This window comes from Mastomys coucha, unplaced genomic scaffold (assembly GCF_008632895.1).
Source record: "Mastomys coucha isolate ucsf_1 unplaced genomic scaffold, UCSF_Mcou_1 pScaffold5, whole genome shotgun sequence".
NCBI lineage: Eukaryota > Metazoa > Chordata > Mammalia > Rodentia > Muridae > Mastomys > Mastomys coucha.
In genome coordinates, this window is record NW_022196911.1 from 638,432 (window position 1) to 666,020 (window position 27,589).

Here is a 27,589-nt window from a genome sequence, read left to right on the forward strand (position 1 = left end):
TACTTTATGAATCCCTGCAACATACTAGAAATCAAACTGTAATCATGGTCCATGGTCCAACTATGATTGCTGTGAACCTAACCTCTCTGAGGTTGATTTAGTTCTTTTCTCTTTATGAAATCTTTTCAACATGATGAAATACATAAACTTCAAGGTTTTTGTGGAGGGAAGTTATGGGTAATTTTGATGTATAGTTTTTATTGAGTCTCCTTAGGTAATCCCTTACTGTAAAGCAAATCACTCCCAAACCTCAAGAGTCAGAAACAGCAATAGTCATTTATCACTTCTCAGGGTTCCTGTGAGCTGGGAACTCAGGAGACACTTTGCCAAGGGCTTTTTCTGACTTGGGTTCCGTGAGGTCATTCGTCTGTCCTGGCAGGAATGCACGGCCTGAAGGCCTCTCATTGGCTCCAGTAGCTCGGAAGCCCTGGGCTTCCCCATGCATGGCAGCTTCCCCCAGCATGGCAGCTTCAGGAAGTGAGCTTCTTCCTATGGTGGCTCAGACGTTCCAGCTCCCCTCCTGCTCACCCTGCTGGAGACCCTAGAGTCATTGTCCTCTTGGAGGCAAAGCCCTTCTTCCGTCCAGAGTCAGCAAGCCTTTACCTATCGGTCAGATCTCTTACCGATGCTTTTCCCCCAACTACCTAGAAGGTCACCAAAATGAGCCTGGCCCACGGCCTCTATGTGGATGAAACCTGCTGATTTCACAGTAGTAATGCTCAAAAGAGCTACCTGTGATGCCCACGAGGTTCTCCAAGCCTGTCTACTGTGAGCTCTCGACTTGGAATGTGGGAAGAGAAGGAAGCTCTAGGAAGGAAAGCAGAATGGTAGACACGTGTTAGTCTTTCATTCAGAGCAGAATAAAAGGGTACCTGGCAGAGATTCCACCTGGTTCAGTTTGCCATGGGAAATCAGCCGCTCCACTGTGTCCAGCGGTTTTCTCTACCTCTCTTTCTCCTTACTCCTAACAATATTTTACACGCATGAATATAGCAACAAAGAAAGGGTTTCTTATATCATTCCCTTCACTGATATTTGAACAATGGATAAGCAGATACATTTAAATCTTTTAATCATCATAATTTTAAGTTGTGTGTATGTGTGTCTGTGTGGGGTTATGTGCACATGTATGCAGACGCCTACAGTGGCCAGAAGAGGGAATCTGATCTCCCCAGAGCTGAAGTTACATGCTGTAGAAATTTTTAATCCTGATCCAGGGTTTCTACCCCATCTTTGATCATTCAGTTCCTGGATAAAAAAGACACACAACTTTTATTATTTGCAATAAACCTTAAATAGCATAAGAGTTGGGCAGATATCTACCCTCTATGCTATTAAAATCTATTTCCTATCAATAACCCTGAGTTACTACTTACTATGTTTCATCTGGGCTGCTCTTACCTCCAACTGGTCAGACCTCAGAGTCATGTTTTCTTGACTCACCTAACCCATGGTGACTTCCTCTTCTTCCTCTCCCTCTTCAACTCCCCCTCCCACTCCCTCTCCCTCTCCTCCCACTCCCTCTCCCTCTCCTCCCTTTCCCCCTCCCTCTCCCCCTCCCCCTCTCTGTTTTCCTCCAACCCCATAAGCCCAGGACCCCTCAACCCTGTGTCTCGTCTGCCCAGCTATTGGCTGTTAGCATCTTTATTTAGCAATCAGAATAACTTGGAGGCAAAGATACATAGCACCACTTGGGTCTACATTTAGACTCTCTCTTCTCTGGGGCAACCAAGTCTTGGGGGCCCCACACTTAGAATTACAATACACAGCAAATAAACCTCATACTTACAGGTGTGAGCTATCCAATGTGGGCATGGGGAACCAAACTCAGGTCTTCCGCAAGGGCAGTACATACCTTTAGACATGATCCTCCTCTCCAGCCCCTAAATCTTACAGAGTAATGTAGTTATCTAGATGACTTCAACATAAGCTTCGTTTGATAAAATACACACAGGCATACACACATAAGATTTAAAATTCGCCAGTAGTGACATTTACAAAGGAAAATGACATTGGCAAAATTTTAATAAGATATTAAAAGTATCTCACTATTCTAAAATACCATTTCAGCATATAATCAAAATTATTAATGAGGAATTTGATAATCTTGTTTCATACCTACATTTAAATCCAGCATGTATTCTATCCGTTCTGCTCACCTCAGTTCTGCACTACCCCATATCCAGTACTCAGTGGTCCCACAGAGCTGGTGGCTATGTTGAGCAGCACAATTTTATAAATATTAATCATTGGAGATTTACATTAGAAAGAAGAGTCCAGACAATAGAGATTGTCGGTTATTTTGAAGGAAGTGAGAGCGAGACGAGACAGTTGTTATGAGACATGTTGCCTTAAACGAGAAAACTGTAATTACCTTCTAAGCTATGAGTCAACATAAAAGATGCTACTCATTAACAAGTACAGCCTCAAATCACATGCTACTATTTGGCCTGATTTTTAAGTGTCTTATTTCTGCCAAGCAAGCTTAGCTGAATACTACAGATATCTGCAGGATTCTGTTGTATAAGCCATTGCAGAATAGGCTGGTCCCAAGGGCTTCAGTGGTCTGGTTTAGGAGCATCCCTAGACCAGGATCCACTCATGTGTCTTTTTAAGAGTGACCCAAGCTGGGCAGTGGTGGCGCACACCTTTAATCCCAGCACTTAGGAGGCAGAGGCAGGCAAATTTCTGAGTTCGAGGCCAGTCTGGTCTACAGAATGAGTTCCAGGATAGCCAGAGCTATACAGAGAAACCTTGTCTTGGGAAGAAAAAAAAAGAAGCAGATATCTGTTAACCTCATTGTCACATTCTAATTTTTCCTACCTTTGAAAATATCTCAAAGGTTCTCCCATCCATAGTGGTACAACTTAGACTCCAGAACCAACTTTATCTCCCTTGATCTCTCAGAGTGACAGTCAATAGAGAAAGAAAATGGTAAGAGAGAAATGGGCCTCTCTGTTGTATTCAGTCATCCTGTAACATAGTGATGAGTGTCCTATGACTATGTTAAAGAATGGTTTCAGGACCAGGGAGAAGAATGATACTTGCCTAGTTAGGAAGTAGGGACTGGCTCTGAAAATCCCCCTGTCTCATCTATAGGGGTCAATTGTTTGACCTAGAACTCTCCAGATGTCCTGGCCTTTGGTATTGAGCATATCCAAACTTATGTTGACCCTAAATCATAGCCTGGAGGTGTTGGACCTTTAGGAACTCAAGAGAGTAGCCATTCCCTACAGTGGGAGCAATAAAAGGGTCACAATTATGGTGGTGACACTGAAAGAAATCTGACTGCATCTACAGTTAGTAAGACTAGGAGTGTGTGTGTGTGTGTGTGTGTGTGTGTGTGTGTGTATCTGTGTGTTAACTCATTCTATGTTCTTCTGTATGTTTGTGTGTGTGAATATGTGTGCCTGCATGTGTGTGTTTGTATGTGAATGTATGTGTATGTGTATGTTAATACGTGTATGAGTATGAATGAGTGTGAATGTGTGTAGTATATGTGTTTGTGTGTATGTGTGTGAATGTGTGTGTGTTTAAGTCTATGTAGGTGTGTAAATGTGTGTGTGCATGTGTATGTGTGTGACTATATGTTCGTGGATTTGAGTGTATGTGTGTGTGCCTGTGTATGCATGTTTGAGTGTGTGTATGTGTGTGAATGTGTGCATGAGTGTGTATAGTGTGGTGTGTGTGTGTGTGTGTGTGTGTGTGTGTGTGTGTACCTGCACAGGCCAGGCTAAGTGGTCTGCAAGCTTGCAGAGATCCTTCTATCTCTACCTTCCATTTTACTATAGGACCTTCAGTGTTATGGACACCCACTACTGTGCCAAGCTTCATGTAGGTTCAGAGATTCAAACTCAGATCCTCAAGCTGGCACAGCTACTATCTCTACCCACAGAGCCACCTCCCCAGCCTATCACGTTCTAGATTTTCATACCAGCAGCTCTGTACTTTGGCAAGTGCACTCTGCAACAAGCATGTCTGAATGCATGGCCACTTTTTGGATCTTCGCCACACTCAAGTTGGATCAAGCTTTTTAGGTCAAGTGCATTTTAACTACAAACCAATCCATGTTTTATGGGCTATAAAGTTGTTACAGAGCAATCAGAAAGCATATTTCAAAAGCTTTAAAAGTTCACAGCAAACTCATACCACGTGCTGGGAGCCATACTGCGTGTGCTCATTTCCCATGTGTTTCTTAGCATTCCTGTTGTCAACAAAAGTGAGGGCCTTCAAGTTGTATTTGCAATTTTAACATTTGGTTTAATAAGTTGGCACTGATATCTTCTGTGCACATAGTGTATGAAAAAGATAGGGATCCAAAGGACTTATATGCTAAAAAGATTTGTACCAGCTGTTTGATCTTTATTATAAAGTCAAAACTATTGAAAATGACCATTGATCTATATTCTTATATATCTGTCATATTGTAACCTTTGCAGAGTAAATCTCACCACCCATTCTCCCAGCCACCTCTCTCATTTCTAATAAAACCTCTAAACAGGGAGTTTTGGTAGTGAGGTGCCCTGCTAATTTCATTATCAGTCAACACCGTTATCATAAGGTACAATCTCATTATTATGGGGCAAAAAAACCCTAATCCTGCCTTGATGGCTGAAAAAAAATCTGGATTCTTGCGTGTTTCATAAGAATAATTTTGGAATGTCTAAGTTCAGGTACCACCCATTTTAAACCAAGGATAATTCTCCTTACTGCCTCTCTGGTTGGCACTTGGTCTCACCTTATGTTGTCTCACAGTGTTAACAACCCAGATGTGCTTAATTTTGCTATCATTTAGTTCCTAATTTAAAAGTGTTGTTTTATGGTTTTGGCATATGGACTGCTGGAGCTATTCCAGTAGCTCTTGAATATTATCACTTGAGAGATACTACAAGACCTTGTCTGTTTGTCTTAGGCAGGCCACTTGCCTCATGACACTATTTATTTATTTATTTATTTACTTATTTATTTATTTATTTACTTACTTATTTTTAAGAGAGAGACAGACGACAGACAGACAGAGATATAGGAAGAAAGACGCAGTGAGGTGCCACGTGAGCACTTTGAAAGCATCTTCTAGACTGGTTGGAAATGTGGGACAGCATGCAGGAGTCAGCTCTTTCCTGTGATCCTGGGCATCAAAGCCAGATTGCCTGTTACCAGGTGATCATTGCCAGCTGACTGCCTAGCAGGCCTGGCATCCTCAGTTGAAAAAGGCTTTAGGTGAAGGGTCCGTTTTGTGTAGGGTGCTGGTGGTATTATTTAGTTTGGGTTTTTTTGTGCCTTGCTATTAGAAAAAAAAGAGCTCTGAATCTCTATTTTCAGTGCTGTGTTGGAGTGAAATGTGTGTCAGTCAGTATCACTTAAACCAAGTCTCCATGCCCCAGGCTTCTTGCTTTAAAATGGTGGAATTATGGTGGAAGATTTAAAATCTAAAACAACCTTTCTCAAGATTCTGTGAGACTCTCTCTCCTTTCTCAGCACTTAAGAGCCACTTGAGATGTTGATTAAAGTTGCCTGTTCTTGTACTGACCGCTGAGCCTTTAAATCGGTAAATCTGGACTTACCTGCTTATGTAAGTCAGTGCAGGTGGTCACACTTAACAAGAGTATGCTGCCGGATGTCTTGCTTCTCACGATCTGAGGCACCCTGGGCTCACTCTGCAGTCTGTTAGGTTGCAGACTCAAGGTCGGGAGGTCTGGGGCAGAGCCTGAGGGTGCATTCCCAGCAGGCTCAGGGGATGCTCGGAAGCAGAAGCTCTCAGCATTTCAGTCCGCCTTTCCCAGTTAACTTGCCACTGTTTTGCCCTCCTTCTGTTGAGAGGACACTCACTGACCTTTCTTCTGTCTTTTCTATCCTCCTGCAACGGAAGCAGATGGACATCACCATTTGCAACTGAAAGTGCCATCAGCTGTAAGTCGAGTTCCTGATCCAAGGACCACTGCTGAACCTTCTCAGGCCCCAGAACCAACAACTATGGAGCTTTCCGACAGTGACCGACCCATCAGCTTCGGCTCCACCTCATCCTCAGCCTCCTCTAGGGACAGCCATGGTTCCTTTGGCAGCAGAATGACTTTGGTTTCAAATAGCCACTTGGGCTTATTTCACCAGGATAAAGAAGCTGGGGCCATAAAGCTGGAGCTGATACCAGCCCGACCATTTTCCAGCAGCGAACTGCAGAGGGACAAATCTGCCGGACCACAAAACATGGATGGAGTCAGCGAGAAGCAGCCTAGGACTCCATGGAGAGTGGACACGAATGGGGCACCGCAAACCACAGCAGACTCGACCACCAGCCCCAAGGTCCTCTACGTGGATAGAGTTGTACAGGAAATCCTGGAGACGGAGAGGACCTACGTGCAAGATCTAAAAAGCATCGTGGAGGTAAGGCAGACTCTAAAGACTTCTAAATTTGACAAGCAGGACAAATAGGCTTGCAAAAACGTAGAGGAAAACACAGGGCTTCGTTTGGGTTGGGAGTGATGTCTTCGATGATGCGGAAGGAGAATTCTAAAATAAATGAAGAGAAACCTAATGCTGTCACCTGGTCAATGGAGCAGTTAATATCTGCATGGCCAATCAGCTGGGTGTCAGGCGCAATGACGCTGGTCCTGAGCACATAGTCAACCAGCATACTGTTCCACAAAATTCCACACCAGACATCTCAGGGTATCTCTCAGCTCCTGGAGCAGATAATTGAGGGGAGGGGACCCCAAGCTTCTAAGTGAGTAGGTGGTAGATGTAGTTGAACTCAACTGTTGTTGCCTGTACTATATCTGTCTGTGTGTCTAGAAGTTTCTGGAACTACTGATAGCTGGATTCTGCACACAGACACACACAGATACACACACACAGACACACACACACAGACACACACACACACACACTCTCTCACACACACATACCCCTCAGCTGCCATTTCTGTGTCCTGGAGTGTGGGGCCTGCTAGGTAGAACTTGCAAAGACCCCCAGCTGATTGCGTGCATTACCCTAAGGCCACTGTTCTGTACTGGGCCCTCTGTTACTTGATATTCGGAGGAAGAGAGGGGATGGGGAAAGAAAAGTCCTGGGGCTTGTCTTATTTTTCTTTTCTGTTCACTTTTTTTGCATAATTTAAAAAAATTGCCATATGAATTATTAATATGTTATTCAGTGGGAACTTAGCTCAATTATATGCAAGATCACATCCTCTGGAAATTGTTATTAATTTGGCTATGAGTTATCGATCAGTTTCCACAGATAAACACTAGAGTTCAGATGTTATCTCATCATTAGGACTATTAGTATTTCTATGGTAAATCTATGCATTACAAAGTTACTCATTTTGCTACCTAATACCAAATACCTTTCTTTTTCTTCTCTCTCTCTCTCTCTTTCTTTCTTTCTTTCTTTCTTTCTTTCTTTTTAAGTACCTAAAGCCTGTTTTAGACTTTTTTCTTTCTGGCCTCAAACTCTTGGTCTGAAACAATCCCCCTGCCTCAGTCTCTCACACTCTGGGATTTACAGGTGTGTGCCACATGCTAGCTTCTGGATTAGATTAATTTTTACAATTATTTTATGGTTTTGAAGATTTTGTTTAACATCTTCATAAAGTTAGTTTATTTTTAACTTACAAACTATTAATTGCATTTTATTTGTTGATTTTTTTTCTTTTAAAAAGAGAAAAAGATTTATTTTGCCTCCCAGTTTCAGAGGATGATAGATGTACTGGCAGCTTTATGTCAACCTGGCACACAAGTCCTCTAGGAAGGGGAACTCTCAACTGAGGAAATGCCTCTGTAAGGTTGGGCTGTAGGCAAATATGTAGGGCATTTTCTCTCTCTCTCTCTCTCTCTCTCTCTCTCTCTCTCTCTCTCTCTCTCTCTTTCCTTCTTTCTTTCTTTCTTCCTGTAGGATATGATTTAAATATTTTCAACTGTTAATATTCAACAGAATAATTATTTTAAGATATATCTCATTGTTATGTCTCCCTTTTCATTACTGATTTTATTAATTTGATTACTGTCTGTACCCTCTGGTTAGTCTGACTAAGGGTTTAATCTATCTTGTTGATGGTCTCAAAGAATCAGCTCCTGGTTTGGTTGATTCTTTGTATAGTTCTTTTTGTTTCTATTTGGTTGATTTCAGCCCTATGTTTGATTATTTCCTGCCATCTACTACTCCTCTTGGGTGAATTTGATTCTTATTGTCCTTGAGCTTTCAGGTGTGCTGTCAAGCTGCTAATGTCATTGTTTTTTTTTTTTTTTTTTTTTTTTTTTTTTTTTTTTTTTTTTTTTTTTTTTTTTGGAGGCATTCAGAGCTACGAGTTTTCCTCTTAGCACTGCTTTCATAGTGTCCCATAAGTTTTGGTATGATGTGTCTTCATTTTCATTAAATTCTAAAAAGCCTTTAATTTCTTTCTTTGTTTCTTCCTTGACCAAGTTATCACTGAGTATAACGTTGTTCAGCTTCCATGTGTATGTGTGCTTTTCATTGTTTTTGTTGGTATTTAAGACCAGCCTTAGTCCTTGGAGATCTGATAGGGTGCATGGGGTTATTTCAATCTTCTTGTATCTGTTGGGGCCTGTGTTGTGACCAATTCTATGGTCCATTTTGGAGAAGGTACCATGAGGTGCTGAGAAGAAGGTATGTTATTTTGTTTTAGGATGAAATGTTCTATAAATATCTGTTAGATCCATTTGGTTCATAACTTCTGTTAGTCTCACTGTGTCTCTGGTTAGTTTCTGTTTCCATGATCTGTCCATTGCTGAGAGTGGGGTGTTGAAGTCTCCCACTATTATTGTGTTGGGTGCAATGCATGCTTTGAGCTTTAGTAAAGTTTCTATTATGTATTTATTTATTTATTTTATTTGATATTTTCGTTATTTACATTTCAAATGTGATCCTCTTTCCCAGTTTCCCTCCCTCCCGAAACACCCTATCACATCCTCCCTCCCCCTGCTTCTATGAGGGTGTTCCTCCACCCACCAACCCACTCCCACCTCCCCCTGCCTCGATTCCCCTACACTGGGGCATCTATCTAGCCTTCATAGGATCAAGGACCTCTCTTCCATTGGTGTATGACAAGACCTTCCTCTGCTACATATGTAGCTGGAGCCATGTGTACTCCTTTTTGATGGCTTAGTCCCTGGGAGTTCTGGGGAGTCTGGTTGACTGATATTGTTATTCTTCAATTCCTTTGGTCCTTTCTCTAACTCCTCTATTGGGGACCCTGCGCTCAGTCCAATGGTTGGCTGCTAACATCTGCCTCTCTATTTGTAAGGCTCTAGCAGGGCCTCTCAGGAGACAGCCATATCAGGCTCCTTTCAGCATGCACTTCTTGGCATCCACAAGAGTGTCTGGGTTTGGTAACTGTATATGGGATGAAGTCTCTGGGTGGCCTTTCTTCTAGTCTCTGCTCTACACTTTATCTCCATATTTGCTCCTGTGAGTATTTTGTTGTTCTTCTAAGAAGGACCAAAGTACTCACATATATGGTCTTCCTTCTTATTGAGCTTCATGTGGTCTGTGAATTGTATCCTGGTTATTTGGAGCTTTTGGGGAAAAGTTTTAGGTAAAGTTTCTTTTATGAATGTGGGTACCCTTGCATTTGAAGAAAGATGTTCAGAATTGAGAGTTCATCTTGGTAGATTTTTCCTTTTGCCAGTATGAAGTATCCTTCCTTATCTTTTTTGATAATTCCTGGTTGAAACTTGATTTTATTTGATATTAGAGTGGCTACTCCAGCTTGTTTCTTGGGACCATTTGCTTGGAAAATTGTTTTCCAACCTTTTACTCTGAGGAAGTATCTGTCTTTGTCACTGAGATGCGTTTCCTATATGCAACAAAATGCTGAGTCCTGTTTACGTATCCAGTCTGTTAGTCTATGTCTTTTGGGGGGAATTGAGTCCATTGATGTTAAGAGATATTAAGGAAAAGTGATTTTTACTCCCTGTTATTTTTGTTGTTAGAGGTGGAATTATGTTTGTGTGGCTCTCTTCTTTCAGGTTTGTTGAAAGATTACTTTCTAGCTTTTTCTAGGGTGTAGTTTCCCTCCTTGTGTGGGTGTTTTCCATCTATTATCCTTTGTACCACTGGATTTATGGAAAGATATTGTGTAAATTTGGTTTTGTCATGGAATATCTTGTTTTCTCCATCTATGGTAATTGCGAGTTTTGCTTGCTATAGTAGCCTGGGCTGGCATTTGTGTTCTCTTAGGGTCTGTATGACATCTGCCCAGGATCTCCCAGCTTTCATAGTCTCTGGTGAGAAGTCTGGTGTAATTCTGATAGGGCTGCCTTTATATGTTACTTGACCTTTTTCCCTTACTGCTTTTAATATTCTTTCTTTGTTTAGTGCATTTAGTGTTTTTATTATTATGTGATGAGAGGAATTTCTTTTCTGGTCCAGTCTATTTGGAGTTCTGTAGGCTTCTTGTATGTTCATGGGTATCTCTTTCTTTAGGTTAGGGAAATTTACTTCTATAATTTTGTTGAAGGAATTTACTGGCCCTTTAAGTTGGGAATCTTTACTCTCTTCCATACCTATTATCCTTAGGTCTTGTCTTCTCATTTTGTCCTGGATTTCCTGGATGTTCTGGGTTAGGAGCTTTTTGCTTTTTGCATTTTCTTTAACTATCTTTTTTTTTTTTTTTTTTTTTTTTTTTTTTTTTTTTTTTTTTTTTTGGGTTTTTCAAAACAGAGTTTCTCTGTATAGCCCTGGCTGTCCTGGAAATCACTCTGTAGACCAGGCTGGCCTCGAACTCAGAAATCTGTCTGCCTCTGCCTCCCAAGTCCTGGGATTAAGGCATGCGCCACTACCACCTAACTTCTTCGACTGTTTTGTCAATGTTTTTCTATGGTATCTTCTGACCCTGAGATTCTCTCTTCTATTTCTTGTATTCTGTTGGTGATGCTTGCATATTGACTCCTGATCTCTTTCCTAGGTTTTCTAACTCCAGGGTTAGCTCCCTTTGTGATTTCTTTATTGTTTTTATTTCCATTTTTAGATCTTGGATGGTTTTGTTCATTTCCTTCACCTGTTTGATTGTGTTTTTCTGGATTTTTGTGTTTCCTCTTTAAGGGCTTCTAGCTGTTTACCTTTCTTCTGTATTTCTTTTAAGGGAGTTATTTATGTCCTTCTTAAAGTCCTCTATCATCATCATGATAAGTGATTTTAGATCCAAAACTTGCTTTTCTGGTGTGATGCTGTATCCAGGACTTGCTATGGTGGGAGAACTGGGTTCTGATGATGCCAAGTAATCTTGGTTTCTATTGCATATGTTCTTATGCTTGCCTCCTGCCATCTGGTTACCTCTAGTGCTACCTGTCCTCTCTATATCTGACTAGAGCCTGTCCTTCCTGTGATCCTGATTGTGTCAGAACCCCTCAGAGTTCAGCTGTCTCTGGGATCCTAGGATCCTGACATCCTGAGTATGTCAGAGCTTCTGGGAGTCAAGCTACCTCTGGGACCCTGAGATCCTGGTGTGATCAAGCTCCTAGGATCCTGTGGTGCTGGGCGTGTTAGAGCACCTAAAGTGAAGCTTCTTCTGGGTGTTGTGGGACTGGCTGCGTAGTTCGAGTCCAAGGTCTGCTCAGGACACCAGCCCAGGCCAGAAGGAACCCATGCCACTGGTCGGGTGGAGTTTCTGAGTGTCTCCGGATTAGATTTTCAATCAAAAATATGTTTCAGAAATTGTAGAATATTTGCTGATGAGCACATTCTCCACCAAATACACACATGCTTCCAGCTTTAGAAAAAAAAAAGACATTCAAAAGCAGGATCATGGGTTGAGTTCCACAGATGACAGAGCCAGACACTGTCCTAAAAACAGTTATGACATCACTCCCAGTAAAAATAGAAAGTTAACTGATGTTCAACCAAAACAATATGTGGTGCCAAATGGAGCCCAAAGAGGCTCAATTTCTGACTTTCAACCATGATGTCATTTGTAGGGTACCTCCGAAACTGCTAATGATTTTACAACCACTCGGGAAACTTAACGTGATTAAAGTTGTTATTGGTTTATGTCAGGTTTTTGTTTCTTATCATTTTCCTAGTAACTTTTCCACCTAATCAAAACTCACCTTACTGAGAGAGAAACCTGGAGTTTCTTAACTACTCAGTGAAGACTCTTGGCTTTGTCTTCTTTGTCAAGATTGCTTGGTAAAACTGGGAAGAGGAGAAATATGATATGGATGAGAGAAACCAGACAGGGAGAGGTGTTTTTTCCTATCCAAGTTTCACCCCATCAATACTGATTGAGGCTGTCCAAGCATTCTTGTCTCGCCTCTGCAGATACATGTTAACCCTCTCCGCACACAGGGAGACACAGGAAGGAGCCTTGGCTTTGTGAGCCCAACTCATACTTTTAAACACTTTGTCTAAAACACTGATTTCTAAGAAGAGAGTCTTCTAACCTGGGCGGTTGGGTCCTACATGCTGGTTATATATACAGAGAAAATACCTTCTTTCTCATGTGCAGAGACATTTATTAAACTAATCCAAAATACATAGATGAAAATTTTTTTTCTCATACCAGGTAGAGGTTCAGTAATGATGACATCCACATGTCATTACTGAATCCTAAAGCTTTGGAACACTTGACAGCATGTGCTGGCTTTCTCTCCCCACTATTATTTATTCCTTGCATCCTTATTTTTTCCATTATGCTTTGGACCCCTGTGTCATCTGACCGTCTTACCCTCTGCAGCTTTCCTCTGAGCATCTTAGGCATTTTATGGCTAACATTTGAAAAGGAAAGATGCCGTTTTGACTGTCACCCACACTCTAAGGATCAATGGATGGCTCTTCCGTTCTTTATATATGGTTCCTATATTTTTATCAGCCACCAATGAAGTGGGATAATAAACATGAAAACAAGTTGAAAGTAAAATAGCCAATCATACACTTTGTGGTGAGATGGGAATCCATAGCCAGAGGGTCTCTTTCATGTTTAATGGATCTTTGACTGACTGGTCAAAGGTAGTATTCTTTTAATCTTTCTAAATGATCTATAAAAGAGCCTTTGAGGGCCTCATGAGATTGGACCTCAGAGAGAGCTCACAGCCTCTTTTACCCTTTTAGTGAATTTTAAAATAGTTCAGAATTTTATATAATGCTGTATAATTGGAAGTCACATTCCCCTCCCCTTACAAATGGTGTCTTTGAACTCTGAGGTAACAAACTAGGTCATCTCTGGGGATGTACAAAGACATGCATATTTAGTGTGGGTTGGGAAGTCGATAAAATAAGTATAACCTTTTTCTCTCTATTATAAACCAGAGACTTAAAATGCTTTTCAAGTACCTTGAGCTATAAAGTATGTTTAAAAAACAAAAACAAAACAAAACAAAACAAAAAACCAAAGTATTACAGCTTTAATGTCCAAAATGCTAACAGTCAAACCCTTGAAGTATTGTTTGTAAGGGCCAGTGAGATGAGTGAAACCTGACTGCAGTCCTCAGGACCTACATAGTGGTCTAAATATACTGGACCAACATATAAAATATGCTATTGAGCATATAAACTAATGGGTTTTTACCATGACATTTTCATACTTACATAATAATCTTCTTTGTTCTTATTTGTTCCCCATTACCCTCCTTTGTCTTCCTTTCTTTCCCAAAATAGTTTCTTTTCTGGTTTCACATGTGTGCCTGAGGGCAGGAGGTGGAAGAAGGAGAGAGAGATTGATTCTGCATATAGAAATATTGTGATATTTACCTTTCTGACTCTGGCTATTACATAGCATGATGATTTCCAGTTCAATCCATTTCCCTGCAGATGACATCATTCTTGTGCTTCTTGTGCATATAGGATGCATTTTCTTTATCTGTTCATCTATTGATGGAATGTGGATTGATTTCATATCTTAGCTACTGTGAATAATGCCACCATAAATTTACATGCTGTAGGTAGCTCTAAACGGTCAAAGCTTAAGAATATCTTCATTGGAAACACTCAGCCCTGCTCAATCGCTGTACTTCAGTGGGTAGAATGTGTGCCTAACATGCATGAAGTCCTAGGTTCAAGCCACATCACCACATAAAAACAGATGTGGTTACACGTGCCTGTAATCCCAGCACTTGCAAAGTAACAGCAAGAAAATGCAGACTTCACAATCCTTGGCAATGTAGTGAGTTCAAGGCCAGCCTGGGATTCAAGAGAAAGAAAGAGAGAAAGAAGAAAGAAAGAAAGAAAGAAAGAAAGAAAGAAAGAAAGAAAGAAGAAAGGAAGAAAAAAAGAAAGAAAGAAAGAAAGAAAGAAAGAAAGAAAGAAAGAAAGAAAGAAGAAAGGGAGGGAGGGAAAGGCAGAAAGACAGGAAGGAAGGAAGGAAGGAAGGAAGGAAGGAAGAAGGAAGGAAGGAAAAAATAGAATAAAGTAAAAAGTTTCGGATGACCAAGTATTCCAGTGTCAACCTCTATTTATAGTACATTTATTAATTGGGTAGATAGTACCAGAACATGTAAAGAGTAAAGACTGGTTTCCATACATTACTGACAGAAGATTCATGGAAAACTGTTCTGCCTGGCACTGTAGCTTAGAGAGAAGTATTGATGGAATCACATTGGTCAGAAGGACAATGAAGAGCACTCCTCTTTAGCTTGTACAGAATGAAAGAAGAAACCCAAGCCCAGGCCTGGGGAGCTTGTGCAGCAAGCTCCATCCAGATGCTCCGCTCTGGGCCTTTCCAGGCATCTGTGACTGGGACAAATGGAATCTGAGATGGCCTTTGTTCTAGGATACCATTCCCTTAAGGACAACAGTGTGTTGTAGAATCTGGAGGCAGTTTCTAACAAGGCTTGGCTCCCAAGTGATTCTAGCAAAGACAGACCTATTGGGTTTGGAATGGCATGATTTATCTCCACCATAATCAAGTGGCTGTGTAGAAATTCTTTGGACCAGCCATTTGCCTTACACAGCCCCGAAAGGAGAAATGGCTATGGACTGAGGTAGAAGGCTGTCCATAAAGGTTGTCACAGATTTCCTTGTCATTTTCTTTGCTTAAGTTCTCAGTGTATAGCTCTCTCTCTAATTTATACAGCATTTATCGTGCTTACACATTTTAATAAGGTTCATTTAGGTGGAAGCTTCCTGAATACTAAGGAGGAAAATCTGTTCCATCCTAGATGGTGGGACCTAGAAGAGATAGTTTTTTTTTGTTTTGTTTTGTTTTTTTAATGAGAGCCTAGTCTGTGGGTTGATTTAATAAAAAATCACTGTAATACTTGACGTAATCTCATCAACGTTGCTTTATGTGGTGTCTGAGCAGCTTCAGGTGGGTGCCTCTTTTCAATCTGTCTTCTAAGAACTGTCACCATAATGAGTGCATGGGGCCTTTGTTAAAATCATTTGAGATCTATGATCCTTTAGAAGTAAAGCAGATCATGTCCTGTTTGCGTAGAGGATATCTCATCAGTGGTATTTGCCATAAAACGTACTGCACATACACTCAACCTTGGCATGTGCAGTAGTACAGATGGCATGTCATCTATACTGCTGTCTGACCCCTTGTCCCCACCCTGCCTCACTCTCATATCTCAACACCTCTAGCAACACAGAGGAACTATGAGTATCCCTCTCTTTTACTCGCATCTAGCCAGTGTGGGAAGGAGGTCCTTGTCATATGCTCACACCAGACTCTGTAGGAGGAGGGACATGTATTTTAGTTGTGTGCCCAAAGAAGGTAGAAGCATTTTTATCAGCAACTGGCCCACCTCATCATCAAAAATATTAAAAAAGAAAATAGGACAACTGTCAATAATGCTTCTGTGCTGAGGTTATTGTCTCAACTAAATAGAACCCAACAGCTAGAAACCTGCACTGTAATGGCAGCTTCTGAATCTGCTGAACTGTGTTTTTGTAATGGTGAAATCACTGAAAATGACCTTAGCAGCAACTGAAATGTGTTTATCATATAGCAGGCATTATATATATATATATATACATATATATATATATATATACATATATATATATATATATGTATATATATATATAAATTTTGTATGTATATCCTCATAAAATGTCTTCCTTTAGAGCTCAGATAAGATTCAGACCAATGTATCTTTTAATTGCTCTTCTTCTCTATCTTTTTCCCATCATTTCTAATTTCTATACAACTGATGCCCCAACTCTGCTTTCCTACCCATTCCCATCCATTCAACTTAAAGTAAGGCTATTTGGAAGTCAACAGTATCATTAAACCTCATATAGCAGGCCGTGTTTATGTTGATAGCATTCTGGGAACCTCTGGGTAGAAAGGAATCAAGGATCAGAGGGGACCAACCTATTAGCCACCAAATATTTACCACAATTGTCTGTGGGAGTTTCAAGGTTCTTGGCACATTGCTTAAATCCTTAAGGAATTTGAGTCTTAGTCTTGGGTGGTGGCATGCCCCTTTAATCCCAACACATGGGAGGCAGAGGCAGGCGAGTCTCTGAGCTCGAGGCCAGCATGGTCTACAGAGTGATTTTCAGGACAGCCAGGACTACACAGAGAAACAAACAAACAAACAACAATGGGGGGGGAGATTTTTATAGGTATTTTGGTGAGTATGAGTGTTTGAAGAAAAAGTAAACCATGAGAAAACAAATTGTTGAAATTGATTTAGTGTAAGGAGAAGCCATGTACTACCCAAATCAACATTATGATGGATGCATCCCATAGAAAACCCAGTCAGCATGTATCTCTTTAGTAGTGAGCTTCTCAGAAAATAGCCTATGTATGTTGTTAATCTTTACCAGGCTATGGTTTTTAAATTACTGAAGAATTTGGTAACAGTCACATAAGAATCACCGATGTGGGAGACAGTTATGGATGTACTAAAGTTCTAAAATCTTACTGAGAATGGCTAACTCTCAGACAGTGGAGAGCTTGCACTTGAGTTTCTGATAGTCCTGACTTGTTTCTTGAAACATGAGGCTGAGATGGGTACTTAGGATCATCAGCCTCAGGATATTCGGGTGCTGGTGGCCCAGAGGTAGACTTAACTCCTAGGGTCATCTTCCTTGTTCTCATTTGGCTAGAGGAGTGCATGCTCTACAGAAAGAGAATAGTCAGGGATTGTCCTGGCCCCTATGACTGAGATCTAAAGCCCAACAAAAGGAAAAGAAGATGCTAGTGGAAAAAAGATGGAGGGGTTTTAAAATGCTTAACAGGCACAATAGAATGCATGTGTTCTCTAAAAACACTGTGTGTGCAGAATCTCCGTAGGAACAGGAATTACGGAAAATTGGGGTTAGTACCCAAAATCTCCATCAGAAGGTCATTTCAAAAAAAAAGGAATGTAACAAAAATTGAGCCATCATAGTTAACAAATACACGCTGCTGCAAATATTATATGTGACCTTGAAAAAAAAACTTGATTGTGGAAGCCACCAGATTTCCCCTGTCCTACCTTGTGTGTATAAAGGAGAAAATAATAGGAGGAAAAAGAAAGAATGAGAACTTGGAAACATAAGGGAAAGAACAAAAGAAGTTGTTATAAGATAGGCTCTGAGGACAGAGACCTTGCAGGAACATGCAGAATTGCCACTCTCGAGCTGTGATGGATGAGAACACATTGATGTGTAGAGATAAAGACCAAGATGGCGCTAGCTGGTGGGTGGTCAAGGGATGTGTTCATGTTTCTGCTTTCCTTCTAGAACTGGACAGCAGCTGCGTGAACAAAGGGACCCTTGGGAATCTAAATTAAAGTCAAAATGTTCTTTAACATATATGCAATTCATATATTGCAAACAAGGGTTCTATCAGAACTGACTGACTTATTCTTTGGGATATCATAACTTATCCTAAATGAGTCTGACCACCCCTCGCCTAGACTTAAAGAGTGTAGAATATGCCACCTGCTATATGGATGAATGGTCTTCCATTATTGTAAGTAAGGCACAAGACTAAAAATAACCCCCACAACTATCCTTAATGAAGTTTTTATTTCTACTTCTATTTCTGCATAACAAAAATCAGCTTACAAGTATTTCAATTGAAACTCGGAGGGTAGAGTGCTTGCCCAGTATACACAAAACCCTAAAGTTCCATCACCAGCCCCACATAAACTAGGTCTGGTGTCCCAGAACTTAGGAAGTAAAAGCAAGATCAAAAGTTTGAGGTGACAAGTGGCAAGTTTGAAGCCAATTTGGTTTACATGATCCCGTCTCAATAGAAAAAACAAAAAGTATTTCACTCTATCTCCATAGAGTAAGAGTTGACTCATTTCTGAAAATTATTTGCTTGCTTAGAAATGCAAATAACTTCAGGAAAGTTTTCTTTTCGAATTTGCCCAATTTGGTCGACTATTCTCAGTCAAGAACAGTCTTTGCTGCCTTGAAAACTGTCGGCACGCCATGGAGACTAATTTTACCAATGAACTTCTGATGATTGAATATTTCCCGCATGCACTGGCAAATTCAGAGGTAGATGAGTTGAAGGAAAAAAACATTAAAAGACAGTCATAGAGGAAGTAGACATTGAGAGATGCTACACTGGTCTCAGACGTAACTGAGCCACATGTTTCATTTGCCCAACTAAGCACTTTACATTGCTTACAACTAAAAGGTCCCTTTCTACTCATAGGATTGCGCTTTTATTTTGATGTTTTTTCCCCTGAAATGAAAAGATATCTTAAAAACTTAAATTAATGCAGGCAACCGAGTAGCCACTTTTACTGGTCCACGAAAGGGCTACTCACATATTTCAAAGTCTGCCTGTGGGCAAAGCCCTACTGCAGATCTGCTGAAACAAGTCCTTTCTGTTGGGTTAGAGTCGTGCTGCTTTTCTGGGTATGTGCCATCTTGAATAGTCCATTACAGTGAGCAGGAGAGAAAATTATAAATCTCTGGAGATTATGTTCTGAACAATCCAACCTGCCTTTGGGAGAAATTTCCTATGGCCAGATGTGTCCGCCAAATAAAATGTGTTGCCCGCACCTGGTGAAATGGATTATGGGAGGGAATTCACCCAGATCATAAGAAAGACTGGAAGACAATGTAAATGACCCAGCAGCCCAGCTCCATAACACATCCATCTTGTCACCTATCTACGTGACCACAGCATTAACTGTTGTCATTGTGCTTTCAGTTCCTCCCTTCTCCACAAAGCTTAATTTGCCACTTAAAGCCAACGATGCCACTCGACTCCACATCTTGAACAGAAAGTGATGAAAATCATTTTTAATGGTTAAAATATAAACAAAGGCAACCGTGTTGCTTTTGTATGCGCTCCAAGTACCTGAAGACAGGTTAAAGGGAGAAATGGCTGATTTGGGCTCACAGTTTTACAGTTTTCAGAGTCGTCAGTCCAGCATGGTGGGAGAAGGTGTGGCACAGCGGGGCCACTTAGAACCAAGTGGAAGAGAACAAACTAGAAGCAAATGCCCTCATGAGGACTCTGATGGAACTTTCCCGGGAGCAAGCTGTCTGTCTCTCTTGCTCAGTTCTCTGTGCTTCTGGCACTGACAAAAAAAAAACCATAGAGTGTAGGTATGTAAGAAAGAGTTTGCTGCCCTGTCTATCTCTAGTGAGCAAATCCAGACTCTAAGACAGAGGAATCCACGTGTTGGGCTCACTTCCACCCCAGGATGAGGTGAAAGCAATCCACAGTCCCCCTTCCCCAGTAATTCTAGTATAGGACACTTTTGAAAAGCTCACCTTTCCTTCTCCTACAAAGCCAGGTCTTCCCAGGTTTGTCCACCTGTGGTCAGTGGCCAACCAGTTGGTCCCTCCAGAGACCCATTTATAAACCTCTATTCTGAAATGGGAGCCGCCTGCCAAGTCCTATTTAAAAATAAGGACGAAAAAAAGGGTACTTATAAAATATATAGAGTTGGGCTGGAGAGATTGGCTCGGCGGTTAAGAGCACTGCTGACTGCTCTTCCAGAGGTCCTGAGTTCAATTCCCAGCAACCACATGGTGGCTCACAACCATTGTAATGGGATGTGATGCCCTCTTCTGGTGTGTCTGAAGACAGCTACAGTATATTCATATAAATTAAATAAATAAATCTTTTAAAAATATATTAAAAAAGAAAATGTAAAGTTACCCTTATCCAAACCATTCAGAATGTTCAAAGCTGACTTTGTGTTAGTCCACTTAGAGAAAATTCCCACTTCAAAAATAGGAATTAATCAAACATCATAATGACCCTTCATGAGAAACGGGCAATTAATGGTCATCAGCTAGATTCGTACCTGGGATAGTAAGCCCTCGTAAATAGTTCAAAGGCACTGTTATTTGGGCAATTAAAAGCTATCGCTTGAGAAATCTGGCTTGGAGGAACAACAGAAACCTAGGCAGGGGCTTTTTTAGTACAGAGGCTGCTGGGGTGAGGGCAATGGGATCATCCTAGCTTCTAGCCAGACCTGTGCTGCCACCTAGGCTGATGGGATACATCTGTGGGCTGAGGGAAGCCTTCCTTGATGATCCTCATATCCCAACAGCCATTCTTCATAGAGGCCCATGGTCCTCGGGAGATTGTTGTTGTTATAAAGCAAACAATAACTTTTAAAGGCAGTATAAATTACCTCCTCACCCTCATGGAGTGTAAAAAAAAAAAAAAATGACAAAAGCACAGGCTTTCAAAGCTGCCAGAATGAAGCTGACCTTAGCTTTACCATTTGCCAGTGAAACCCATAGGTCGCCAACAGTTTTAAAGGATTTTTTTTTTCACCTGAAAAATGGGATTGAGAGTATGGAATCCTTCCTGTGCAATACTTACACAGTGCTAAGAACACAGTCAATGTTTTAGCTGGTCATTATTCTCACTAAATTATTAGTCATTCAGTTTGTTCCTCTACAAAGCCGATTGTTTCTGGTAGATTTGAGAGACGTGTACATCTATAGCAAAGTTTTTGTTAAGAAAAATTATCTTAAAAGCAAGCATAGTGGCCTATGCCTTTAATTGCAGGGCTCTATAGGTCAAGGCAGATGAATCTCTGTGAATTCAAGGCCACCTTGGTCTACACAGTAAGTTCTAGGACAGCCAGAGCTGCATAGTGAGACCCTATCTCAACAAAACAAAACAAAAATCTCAACTTTATACTTTAATGTGTGTGTGTGTGTGAATCACATATGTAAAGAGGTCATAAAACAAGGAGTCAGTTCTCTCCTTCTGCTTGGGTCCCAGGGACCAAACAAACTCATGTCACCAGACTTAGCAGCAAGTGCTTTAAGCTGCTGAGCTATCTCACTAACCCTTAAAATTTGTATGTTAAAGAGAGAATGTTGTATGTGTTGGAAAGGTGCCTCAGTTATGAGCACATACTGCATTAGCAGCCACATTTGGGCAGCGTATTCCTGAATTTAACTACAATTCCAGCAGATCCAACATTCACTTCTGGCCTTCCAGAGTACCTGTAGTCTCATGCACATGCCTACACACATACACACATACACACACACACACACACACACACACACACACACACACATACACCTAATTAAAAATAAAAGCATTTTTAATTTCAGGATACAATTAGTTTGCTGTATTTTTGGGTACACCTTACATACCTGCATGTAAGTGAAATTCATTTCTAACAGATGAAAAGGATTTCATAGTGGGATGAATCCTTTCTTTCAGAGTTTTGATTTGGGCCAAGTCATACTGGGGTAGATTTAATGGACAAAGCTCTGGTCAGGACTCTAGGTTCATGTGACAATCAGCTGTGTGTCCAGAAACAAATGACCAGTCTGATCTCAGCCTCCTCTTCCATAAATGAGTCTAATTCAGAAGGCCCCGATCTACAGATGACTGGCGATCGCGTCCCCACCAGCCTCAGCTCTCAAGAATGCAGCCCAGACACAAGTGTGTCTTTTGAGCTGCCAAAATAGATATTTCAAACACTAGACAGTAAACCCTGTGTTTTTGCCCAAGAGACCCAGGCTGTCACTAAGAGCCCATTTACCCTACATGTCTAAAATAAGCTTAATTACTTGGTTTCATAGCCTACAGCAAGGAGAGAAATGTGCCAGCTCCAGCAAGCCAGGGAAAAGACTTCCTCCCATGACTGAAGTAACACTGTAGGGCAGTGCTTCTCAGCCTTCCTAATGCAGCGACCCTTTAATTCCATTCCTCACATTGTGGGGACCCCAAACCATACAATTATTTTCATTGCTACTTCATAACTGTGATTTTGCTGCTGTTATGAATTGTAATGCAAATATTTGGGGAGAGAGATGGTTGCCATGGGGGGTCAAGACCCATGGGTTGAGAACCATTGCTATATGGCCTGGATGTAAAACCATCTTGATAGTCTTGATGAATTTTATTAGAGAATTAAAACCCAGACATAACTAGTCTTTCCTCTCTTTTTTCAAAAGAATTGTTTGTTTTATTTTATGTGTATAAGTGTTTTGCCTACATATATGTATGTGCACAATGCGTATGTGTGCCTGGTGCCCAAGATAGTCAAACCAGTGCCAGTGTGTTAGATCCCCTGGAACTGGAGTTATGGATGGTTGTGAACCACCATGTGGGTGCTGGCAACCACGCCCAGGTCCTCTGCAGGAGCAGTAAAAGTAACTACTGTGATCAACCTGGGTCCCCCCTCTGAAGGACAGAAATAGCAAGAAGTAATAACATTGTAATGGCTGTAGTATCTAAAATACTTGTCTGATGTTTGTCTTACATAAACAAAATGGGTCTTTTTAATTAACTTTTTAAAGACTTTGTAGTGGTAGTAAAGTAGATACACCTGAATGTTTTATCCCCCACCCTCCCTTGACAGCAGTAAACACACTTACACTGTTGTGTGGCCATCACCACTGTCCATCTTCAGTACTTTCCTCTCATCCCAGCCAGAAGCTCTGGGCCAGATAAGCAGTAACCCCAGAGGCCGAGATGTCTGCATGGCTTTACTCTGCGAGCCTGAAGACCTGAGTTTGAATCACCAAAGCCAAGCATAATGTCTATAACCCTAACACTGGAAAATGGAGACAGGCAGATCCCAAGGACTTGACAGAAACAGTAAGAGTGATAGAAGAAGTCACCCAATATCCTACTCTAATCTCAGAGTATACATAATACATGCATATATACATATATATACATATATGTACATTATACACACATACATAAATATACACATATATACACACATATACATGCATACACATACACATATATGCACATATATACACACATATACATACATACCTATACACGTACATATATACACATACATACACACATGTGCACATACCGTATATACATACATACATAAATGCACATACACATACATATATATACACACAATACACACATATAAACACATACATATATACACACATACATATACACATGTATACACATACCATATATATACATACATATACAAATGCATATACATATATACATGCATATACATATATACACACATACAAATACATACATTTATATATACATGCATACACATGTATATACACACATACATATACACATACATATACACATATACACATACATACACATATACACATTCATACACACACATGCATATACACACATACATACACATACCACATATATACATGCATACAAATACATATGCACATGTATGCATACATATATACACACATATGCATATATACACACACATACATACAGATAATCAAACAGACAGAAAAATACATAAGTACAACCTCTGAATCCATTTTTGTTGTTTATGTATATATGGTTTCAGGGCTGCTAGCTTTGTATTGGATAACTAAGGGACTCATCACTGGGCATGGTTAAGTCCTTCCCCAACAGTCAGTAGTTGCCTGCAGTTCTTTGTCTAGAGGTGAGACCTGTGACATCAAATATATTTTTATACACTTATTCAGCACCAAAATGAAGTGACATCTCATAAAAAAAAAATCCCTCCATGGATGGGAGAGTGGGCGCTGGTACAGGCACGCCGTGAGGAGTTTGCAGCATCTCCCTAATAAGACACAAAGACCAATGCTTCTGTAGAGGCTAAGTTTGCCATAGCGAACACTGTAAAGAAATCTCCTCAAAGACAGGTCACAAAGGAATGGAGAATGGATGTACACTAAGTTCTCCCCATAAGGTCCCTTCAGAAGTATGTGTGTGTGTGTGTGTGTGTGTGTGTGTGTGTGTGTGTGTGTGTGTGTGTGTATGTATGTGTGCGCTGTTGGGAGAGGCCATTCTTTACACTTTAAAATATTTCCTTTTATCCTTCTTAATTAACACAGACAAACAGTACCCATCACTGTAGATTAGACTTTCTGCATCACAGGAGTTGGTGATGTGGAATTGGAGCTGTGAAGTCCTTGCATTCATATTAATCTTTCTGGAACTAATTTCAAATAACCATTTATCATGAAAATAAAACTACCTGTATCTTAATCAGGGGGATTAGTGAAACTTGTTCAGAGGGGGTTTTTGTTGTTGTTGTTGTTTTGTTTTGTTGTTTTCTCTTTCTGTGTCAACAAGAAAAGCTACCAGTGTCTTCTGTTTTTGAGCAGACCTTGCCTTTGTGATTGCAGCCGAGCCTCCAAGAATCTGTCAGGGGGCTGAGAGTAGGGTGGGGTCTGTGAGCTAGCCCACAATAAATGCAGAGTTGTCAAGCACAAAGCAAGGGATAAATCACCCCCCCTGGGGTCTGTTTAAGGCCTGGACAATGGTGTTGCAAAAGCAGAGAAAGGGTGGGAGTTAATCTACTTTTGATTAGAAAAGCATTTCTTTTCTTCTGCAGAGGCAGGAGTTCGGCGGCCAGTGTAGGGGAAAGTTAAAAAGGAGAAGCGGGGCTAGCAGCCTCCTCCTGCTTTGTAAGAACTGTGCCCTACGACAAAAGAAGTGCAGGAAGAATGTTGAGCTGGGTTGAAACAGGCCCACCTTAACCCTTCCCTTTCTGGCTCTCTTTATCCCGGTAGCACAGGCTCATGTTACAGAGACCATCAAGATGGGTAAGCGGGAACAGGCTTCCTATCGTTGCTCTCATTATTCTGTGAGAGAATGAGAGCTCTGGAGAGACTTGCTAGCTCTCCTGAGGAGTATCCTGGAATTACTGTGATAACCACTAAGGAGAGCTTCCAACTCACAGAATCACAGGAGGACCATGGAAGAATCCTGAAAGATGAGTTAACTAGGTATTTTTGTCGGCTTCCTCCTATTGCTATGACAAACACCAGAAACTAAATAACAAAAGTCAGGTCAGGGACTCAGGCAGGAAGCTGGAAGCAGACCCTGGAGCAGAGACCATGGAGGGTTGCTTGTTCATTGGCTCCTTCCTCAGTCTCACATTCAACTAGCTACCTTCCTTGTACCTCCCAGAAACACAGCCATCCATCCAGTAGTGGTACTGCCCATAGAGGGCTGGGCCTTCCCACATCAACCATTAATTTTAAAAAGTAAGTTAAAAAATAATAAGCTCCACTTTTTTGCCTGCAGGTATCTTGGTCCTCAGAACTTAGAGACAGAGTGACAGAGATAAAGATGGCGAGAGTGAAGAGCAGATCTGCTCACAGGACAGGGTTCTCATAAGTAATATTTCGAGAGGCTAGATGGATAGCTAAAGCAGTAATTTATTGTTGTTTGCCCTGCTGAGGACTGAACCCAGGGTCTCATGGGTGCCAGGCAAATGCTCTACCACTGAGCTATACTCCTGACTAGCTCTATTCTCTTTTGTGATCTGAGCAAAAGTAGACTGCATGCTTTTCATACATCTGCAGCTTCCATCTTTTGCAAGATGGGAGATTTATGTGTGAATGAAGTGTGGCCCTTGAGGCCAGAAGGCAGGGATCACTATGAAGGTCCCACTCTGTGTGGGTTCCAGACACCATGTGATGTTAGCATGCCTGCTAGCCTGTCACATCCTTCTGAGCTCTGGGGCATGCTGCTGACTGACCTCTTTCAAGACTCCATCACCTTACCTCTTTAGTGGGAGCCATACAAAGGCCAAACCTTCCATAGCTGACCACAGCAGCTCTGTTCTAGGTGTCTAGTCCCAGGAGGCTTAGCACGCACTGGCTATTAGCAGTAGCTGTAAGTACGGTCTTCTGGCTCTCAGGTTCCCCCTCAAAAACACTGTGAGGTAGGGAAGACCACAGCCATTTTGGTTCAAAAGCTAACAAACTCTATTTGCACATCGAAGATTTCTAGTAAGGTCTGCCTCATACTCTCCTCGGCCACTAGTGCTGACAGCGGTAGTGACATACTTGCTATCAACCATCTCTGGTAGTAGAAGATCCTATAATTGTTGGGAAGACACAGCATAAAAAGCCCTGTTGCTATCTGTGTGCCCTGGTAAGTGGAAAGTTGAGTGAGCCTCTTTCAGCTTTTTCCTCTCTCTAAATAACTTTATTCAGGTAGCCCCTACCTTGGTAGCCAGTTGAAACCTAATTTTGTGTCAGAGTTCCAAGATAGTTAAGATTTATTGAATTTGTTTGTGGATATAAGTTTACTGTAGCTGTCTTCAGACATACCAGAAAAGAGCATCAGATCCCATCATAAACGATTATAAGCCACCACGTGGTTGCTGGGAATTGAACTCAGGGCCTCTGGAAAAGCAGCCAATGCTCTTAACCTCTGAGCCATTTCTCCAGCCCATGAGGCTTTATTTTGGTTTTGGTTTTGGGGTTTTGGTTTTGGGGTGTTTGTTGGTTGGTTGGTTGGTTGGTTGGTTGATTTTTTTGGTTTTTGTATTTTGGGTTTTGTTTTGGTTTTTTGAGACAGGGTTTCTTTGTATAGCCCTGGCCATCCTGGAACTCACTCTGTAGATCAGGCTGACCTCAAACTCAGAAATCCACTTACCTCTGCCTCCCAAGTGCTGGGATTAAAGGCGTGCACCATCACAGCCTGGCTGAGGCTTTATTTTTAAAGCCTATTTCTTCTCCATCAGATGAACCCTAAGGAAGTGCTCTTGGAGAATTAGCTATGTTGCTATCACGGGCTTTGTAGAATAGTTGGGAGGTGTTCTAATATATGATGTAACTGATATGATTCATCATTGTCTAAATTAAGCATGTGATCATTGATAACATATATGTGGCAAAGCTATATCTATTTGAATGGCCCATTACTTGGTCCCTTTATTTCAAAATTCCCAGAATTAGTTTCTGGGTAGGCTGTATGTAGGTCATTATTGGATTTGTGACATGAGAGTGCTTTTGCTTCTGAAATCACTAGTCATTTTTCTGGCTGGTGAAGCTTTGAGGCCACCCATGTAGCAAAGTGATGTTCAGAGCTCACAGAGGAAGCTGGAACACCATGAGAGAAAATATGAGATGGTGTTGTATATGGTCTGTGTTCCACTGAGATGCTTACCGCCTCTGTATGCTCCCATGTGACACAGTGGAACGCACACCAGTAGTACACAGTGACACAATGCTATTGCAGACAGGTCCTGAGCCCCATGTCTAGCTGTCCACTTCAGTATGGTGGCACCTCCTTTTGAGCACAGCTTTGCTTCCAGTGGTGGCAATTCTGCCTTTGCTCTGGGAATCCCTGGATCTTCAAAAGGAAAGCCTAACCCTCCAGCCTCAAAGCACAAGAGTTTTCAGGCTCTTGTCATAGAATCATAGAACTGGGCTGGCTGGCTGGTTGGTTGGTTGGCTGGCTGGTTGGTTGGTTGGCTGGCTGGTTGGCTGGCTGGCTGGCTGGCTGGCTGGTTGG

At 41.3% G+C, this 27,589-nt stretch overlaps 1 protein-coding gene and 1 long non-coding RNA gene across 13 annotated transcripts in view; one reads left to right on the plus strand and one right to left on the minus strand.

Moving 5' to 3' along the window:
* The window catches only part of Plekhg1 (pleckstrin homology and RhoGEF domain containing G1), a 227,265-nt gene that overhangs the window by 130,231 nt on the left and 69,445 nt on the right, over positions 1–27,589 (plus strand). For 6 of the 12 annotated variants that reach the window (XM_031353155.1, XM_031353157.1, XM_031353159.1 and 3 more), the window contains one exon: positions 5,870–6,381. In XM_031353155.1, the coding sequence (XP_031209015.1) occupies positions 5,974–6,381 (408 nt within the window). In that variant the 5' untranslated portion in view covers positions 5,870–5,973. The remainder of the gene's footprint in view (positions 1–5,869; positions 6,382–27,589) is intronic. The other 6 variants (XM_031353156.1, XM_031353158.1, XM_031353160.1 and 3 more) reach the window with 1 other exon arrangement.
* Positions 1,056–13,586, minus strand: LOC116078156. The gene is made up of 5 exons (XR_004113439.1): positions 13,540–13,586; positions 12,063–12,147; positions 5,565–5,857; positions 1,790–1,889; positions 1,056–1,248 (listed from the first exon to the last, which is right to left on the minus strand). It is a non-coding gene; the product is annotated as an uncharacterized LOC116078156 (long non-coding RNA).